We start from the raw sequence: 5,913 nt of genomic DNA, 5'->3' as shown, positions 1-5,913 counted from the left end.
GGAGACACACCATGAGACAGGGTGTGTCTCCAGGGAGACACACCAGGGAGACACACCAGGAGACAGGGAGACACACCATGAGACAGGGAGACACACCAGGAGACTGAGAGACACACCAGGAGACAGAGAGACACAACAGGAGACAGGGAGACACACCAGGAGACAGGGAGACACACCAGAAGACAGAGAGACACACCATGAGACAGGGAGACACACCATGAGACAGAGAGACAAGAGAGACACAACAGGAGACAGGGGGACACACCAGGAGACAGGGAGACACACCAGAAGACAGGGAGACACACCAGGAGACAGGGAGACGCCGATGGAAGCAGCTTAGCACAGACTACTGCTATTCTGAGATATTTATTTATAAATTATAGCTTTTTCAGACATGTGGCTTAGTTTTTCAAGAGATGAATCATTCTCAAGGGGTGAGTCATTTAATTGGTTAAAAACAGATATCAAGCTGTTGTGAATGAAACCTCCAATCTTTCTATTTGAGTGTTTTTCAGTAATCGGTCTGTTGAAACTCACCCGAAATGGAGTGAGGCATCAGTTCACTTTCTGGTTCAGGAATCAGGTCCACGGGGGTTTCCTCGGAGCGGTCGCTGTTGGTTATGGTCCTCCTGATGCTCTGGTACCTGGGATCAAGAGCACACATTTTCTTATTATAGTATCTTGTTTTCTATGATCATTGTAACACATGTGAAGTGTCTTGACCCTTGTGTTGTCTTCCCGTCAACCATGAAAAAAAGATATTGCTTTTGTTGTGACATTTTGGTCACTTTTTCAATGTTGTGGTTGCTTTTTTTGATGTTTTTTCCAAAGTTATTTGATATGTCTAATGTTGACATTTTCAGCTTTTGACATTTTCTGCATTTTGTGGGATGAAAAAACTGAAAATTGGTCAAATTTGACCCCGAGGACAACATTAGGGTTAAGAGTACCTTAAAAAGTGCTCTATAAATAGCATGTATTATTATTAAGATAAAGTTACTGTAGTGAAAGTATATTTTTCAGTACTACAGTACTGATTGAGGGAATATGGGTTACCGGGCCCGTTAGCCGTTACATACATACATATTACGTTATGTTAAGTTAAAAAACTTAAAGATAAAGAGAAACACAGAAAAAAACCAAAGTGATGTCCCATTAACCCTCACGTTGTGCTCAAGTTGTCCTCACGTTGTCCTCACGTTGTCCTCAAGTTGTCCTCATGTTGTCCTCACGTTGTCCTCATGTCGTCCTCACGTTGTCCTCACGTTGTCCTCAAGTTGTCCTCACGTTGTCCTCACGTTGTCCTCATGTTGTCCTCACGTTGTCCTCACGTTGTCCTCAAGTTGTCCTCACGTTGTCCTCATGTTGTCCTCACGTTGTCCTCATGTTGTCCTCATGTTGTCCTATTTCAATGTTCTTTTTAATTCCCCAAAATAACATGATTGATTCCAAATTTGTTGTCCCTTACTTCAACACTTTTGCTGCTTTTTTCAATGTTTGTCACTTTTTTTACATTTCAACACTACGTAACACTAACTTATTAACTTTAGTTTTACAGTTATTTTTGAAATGTATGGGCAATAAACCTCATTTATAGGAAATTATACCTAATGTTTGAGTTAGAAAAGCAGAAATTAGGAATTATTGAGACTAAAATTAAAGGAATGGATGTTGATGATAATCACAGACTGGAATAGGTCAACTTTTACTCAATACTATTTCAACAACACTTCCATTTGTTTTACAATGCTATAAAATTGAATAAGACCCCAAATTAATGAAAGTAGAGATTTGTACTTGGCGAAGAGCGTTGGGTGGAATCAATCATGTTATTTTGGGGAATTACAAAGAACATTGATATAGGACAACATGAGGACAACATGAGGACAACCTGAGGACAACATGAGGGCAACAGGACAACATGAGGACAACATGAGGGACAACATGAGGATAACATGAGGACAACATGAGGGACAACATGAGGACAACATGAGGACAACATGAGGACAACATGAGGACAACATGAGGGACAACATGAGGATAACATGAGGATAACATGAGGACAACATGAGGACAACATGAGGACAACATGGGGATAACATGAGGACACCGTGAGGACAACATGAGGACAACATGAGGACAACATGAGGACAACATGAGGTCAACATGAGGACAACATGAGGACAACATGGGGATAACATGAGGATAACATGAGGATAACATGAGGATAACATGAGGACAACATGAGGACAACATGAGGATAACATGAGGATAACATGAGGATAACATGAGGATAACATGGGGACAACATGAGGACAACATGAGGACAACATGAGGACAACATGGGGATAACATGAGGACAACATGAAGACAACATGATTCTACAACAGTAGAATTGGACAATTTGGTAAGCATCTTTCCTTCTGGTTCTCTAGTCTGGCACAGGTACTGGTGAGCCTTGGTTTAGTCGGATATGGACCCCTTAACTGTACTTCTCAATAAAGGCATTTACAGGTGAGACAATACGTCTGTGGTCCCGAAGCCCACCTGCGGTTGAGTTGCTCCATCTGCTGAATGGAGCTGGAGCGGGTCAGGCCCTGCGGCGCCGGCGGTCCGGTGGGACGCTGCCATGTGGTGGTTCTGTTCACGTGGTCCACGAAGAAGATCCTCCCGTGGCTGTCGATCCGAGCCTCCCAGTCTGAAAGGCCATTCTTAATTAATACACAGTAATTTTTGTAATCACAGTAGGTGCGTGATGCCTTAGAGCAATGTTTCCCAGACTTAGGGTCGGGACCCAAAATGGGTCGCAGACCCGTTTTATTGGGTCGCCGATTGGCAAAAAACAGACTAAATGCAAAATTTAAATTCATGGTTGTGTTCCGTAAATTTGGGTCCCGGAGAGACACCAAATTTCTCTTCTGGGTGTTGAGCTGAAAAAGTTTGGGACCCACTGCCTTAGAGGAACATAACTGTAATGATGAATACACAATTTGTGTATTATCAACTAAATATAAAGCATTCTGTTAAAAGTAGGGTTGCAAAATATTGAGAATTTTCAAAGCTGGAAACTTTCCATGGGAATTAATGGGAATTAATGGGAATATATGGGAATAAAGGGAATTATAGGGACTATATATGGGAATTAACAGGAATAAAAAGGGAAGTATTGGTAGTAGACTGGGTATTTTTTAATGTTGCTTGTCATAATACTGTTAGTCTATAACATGGAACTTAAATGTAGCTAAACAAAACATCTTGCAGCATAATGTTGGTTATAACAACCTGATTTAATGATTTAACGTTTTGGACATTTATTAAAATTCATCCTGTGGGAAACATGAATATCTCTACCAGATTTAATGGCAATCAATATAAATATTATAAAATAATAATTATCCAGATATTTTAGTCTAGAGTCAGTGGGACGATACTGACATATTGGCTTCTCCAAAGTCCCACAAGGCAAAAAATAAATGCAAAACCTCAGATTCTCTTCGTCACATTCTCTCCCCAGCCTTGAGAAAGCATTGTGTAAACATTAGTTATTTTGGGATTTGTTTAAAGAGCAAGATTTGTAGTTGTAGTCCGGGTCATTTTGTGGTCACACATACAGATACTGTACAAACAGACACACAAAGACACAGTGGTACACACAGGTGAGGACACACACACACACACAGGTATAATACGGTGCATGCAGACACACACACTCACTGGGAGGAAGAGGCTCGTCAACACGTTGGTATCGGTGGATGTCATGACGCACGGACGGGAGCGAGCGGACAGGATGGCCGTTAACGTGAGCGCCTGAACACAGAAAACACACGACAGACAGACGACATTTTGTTTTAATGTGATGAAAAGGATTCAATCTGAAAATACATTGTTTGAATGTCACTGTCCTCCTCTGCAAGGATCCTTGCAGTTTTTCCTCGCCACTGTGGCCCTGCTGCTGGCTCTGGAGGAAACTACTAGAACTGTTGGGTCCTTGTGAGTTCTGGAGTGTGGTCTAGACCTGCTCTGTCTGGTCTCGACCTGCTCTATCTGTAAAGGGTCTCCAGATAACTCTTGTTTTGAGTTGATACTATAAATAAATATTGAAAATTAAAAAATGATGAGAGTGCGAAAGTACGAGCACATCACACCCGTTCTCCACTCACTTCACTGGCTTCCTGTTTCTGCTAGGGTTGAATACAAGGTCTCAACTCTCACCCACCAGTGTATCTGTGGAAATGCCCCCCCCCCCCCCCCCCCCCCCCCCACCTGAAAGACCTGCTCCCCCCTCTCACTACAACACGATCCCCCCGCTCAAAAAACTACAACCGCCTCCTACGCCCCAGAACAACGCTCAGCACCAGGGGGGATCGAGCCAACTGCTCTGTCACTCCTCGGACTTAGACTGCCCCCCCTTTCCCCCTGACCATCTGAAGCGCCCCCCCCGACCATCTGAAGCCCCCCCCCCCCCTGACCATCTGGGGGCATCACAGACTATTGGGACTATAAAGGACCAAAAACATTTATTTTTAGCAGAACTTCTGAGTTTTAACCTTGCACAAAAATGTCGTCCCACTATTTATAGATATTTTGATATAGATCTTGCTTTTATGATCTCACCTGTAGCACTTTGAGATTTGTTTAAATGTAAAGTGCATTACAAATAAAATTAATTATTATTATTATTATTATTATTATTATTATTATTATTATTGTTGATGAGTTAACTTTTAAGCAAGTGTGACCCTTTCAAATGCAAACAAACTTTTTTATTTAAAAAAAAGCATTTCTTGGGAATTCAAAAAATGTCACTTGAAAAAGTAATTTAAAGCTGAGTACCGTCCTCTCCATCTGTTTCCGTGGTGACTTGCTCTGAGTCAGCAGAGCCCGCCTCCTCGCGCGGCTTTGTCTCCGTCACTTCCTGTTCTGCGGCCCCGCCCCCGGCCCCGGCCCCGCCCCCGGCCCCGCCCCCGGCGGCCTGCAGGCTCAGCCTCCTCATGGTGATCTCTGCGACCACCACCACGTGCTCGCTGGCTGGGGGAGTGGCCTCGGTGACAGCCACCTGCCCCCCCCCTTCATCGCGTACAGCTGGAGTAGTAGTTGGTGGGGTCCCGGAAACTACTTCTCCCCCTGGATCAATGGCGGCCTCCGCTCCCTCCTCCGCTTCCTACAAAGTATCCCATAAAACAAAAAAATGAGTGAAAACAATAGACAAAATGATGACCATTAAAGATGCGCGTGAGGATTTCTGTCGGTACACGATCCGTTCTGCGCATGTGCAATATGTTCTGCGCATGCACAGATGATGTCGTGATGAACGTGGATTTACAACACTGCACGATCTGTCCCCATAGACAGTTAAAGAAAGTCTGTTTGCCTCCACCTGAAAGCTAACGTTAGTTTAGCTAACAGCTAATTCGGCTAACCGCTAGCTGAGACAGCATGTAAATAAGCGTTTAAATATATAACAGCTGTTACGTCAGTTAAACTTTGCTTATTTAAAATACAATCACTCAATACTTGTCTATATTATTACTGTAAAGTCTTAATTTAGCTGTAGCTGCTTTTCCCACTGTTTAGTTTGAGTAACGTTATTTTAGGCTGAATCAAGCTGTCGGCTAGCGGTTAGCCAAATTAGCTGTTAGCTAAACTAACGTTAGCTTTCCGATGGAGGCTAACCGCAGACCGATACCGTGGAACAGATTGCGCAGTGCCGTAATCATCAATTCTAATCAATCGTATTCATGATTATCATCTGCGCGTGCGCAAAACATCTGGTGCAGGCAGGACGGATTGTGTACCGACACCCTGCGCCGTAGCTTGACGTTGACCCTTTAAAAAATGTTACTACACGTTGCGGCGGTGCAGATCGCAACAGCTGTGATTGGTCCCCTTGGCTGTGCCTTGGTGGTTTTGTAT

The 5,913-nt window shown here is 43.4% G+C and overlaps 1 protein-coding gene across 1 annotated transcript in view; it reads right to left on the bottom strand.

Annotated features, from left to right (window-relative positions):
* The window catches only part of LOC117953173 (E3 ubiquitin-protein ligase HECW2-like), a 29,081-nt gene that overhangs the window by 19,213 nt on the left and 3,955 nt on the right, over positions 1–5,913 (bottom strand). The window contains exons 7-11 of the mRNA XM_034885989.1: positions 4,971–5,161; positions 4,834–4,940; positions 3,715–3,807; positions 2,548–2,698; positions 538–644 (exon numbers count right to left, since the gene is read on the bottom strand). Coding sequence (XP_034741880.1) covers positions 538–644; positions 2,548–2,698; positions 3,715–3,807; positions 4,834–4,940; positions 4,971–5,161 — 649 coding nt within the window. The remainder of the gene's footprint in view (positions 1–537; positions 645–2,547; positions 2,699–3,714; positions 3,808–4,833; positions 4,941–4,970; positions 5,162–5,913) is intronic.

The sequence above is a fragment of the Etheostoma cragini genome, chromosome 11 (genome assembly GCF_013103735.1).
Source record: "Etheostoma cragini isolate CJK2018 chromosome 11, CSU_Ecrag_1.0, whole genome shotgun sequence".
Classification (NCBI taxonomy): Eukaryota; Metazoa; Chordata; class Actinopteri; order Perciformes; family Percidae; genus Etheostoma; species Etheostoma cragini.
The sequence above is the reverse complement of the archived record's forward strand: the minus strand, read 5'-3'. Positions and strand labels throughout refer to the sequence as shown.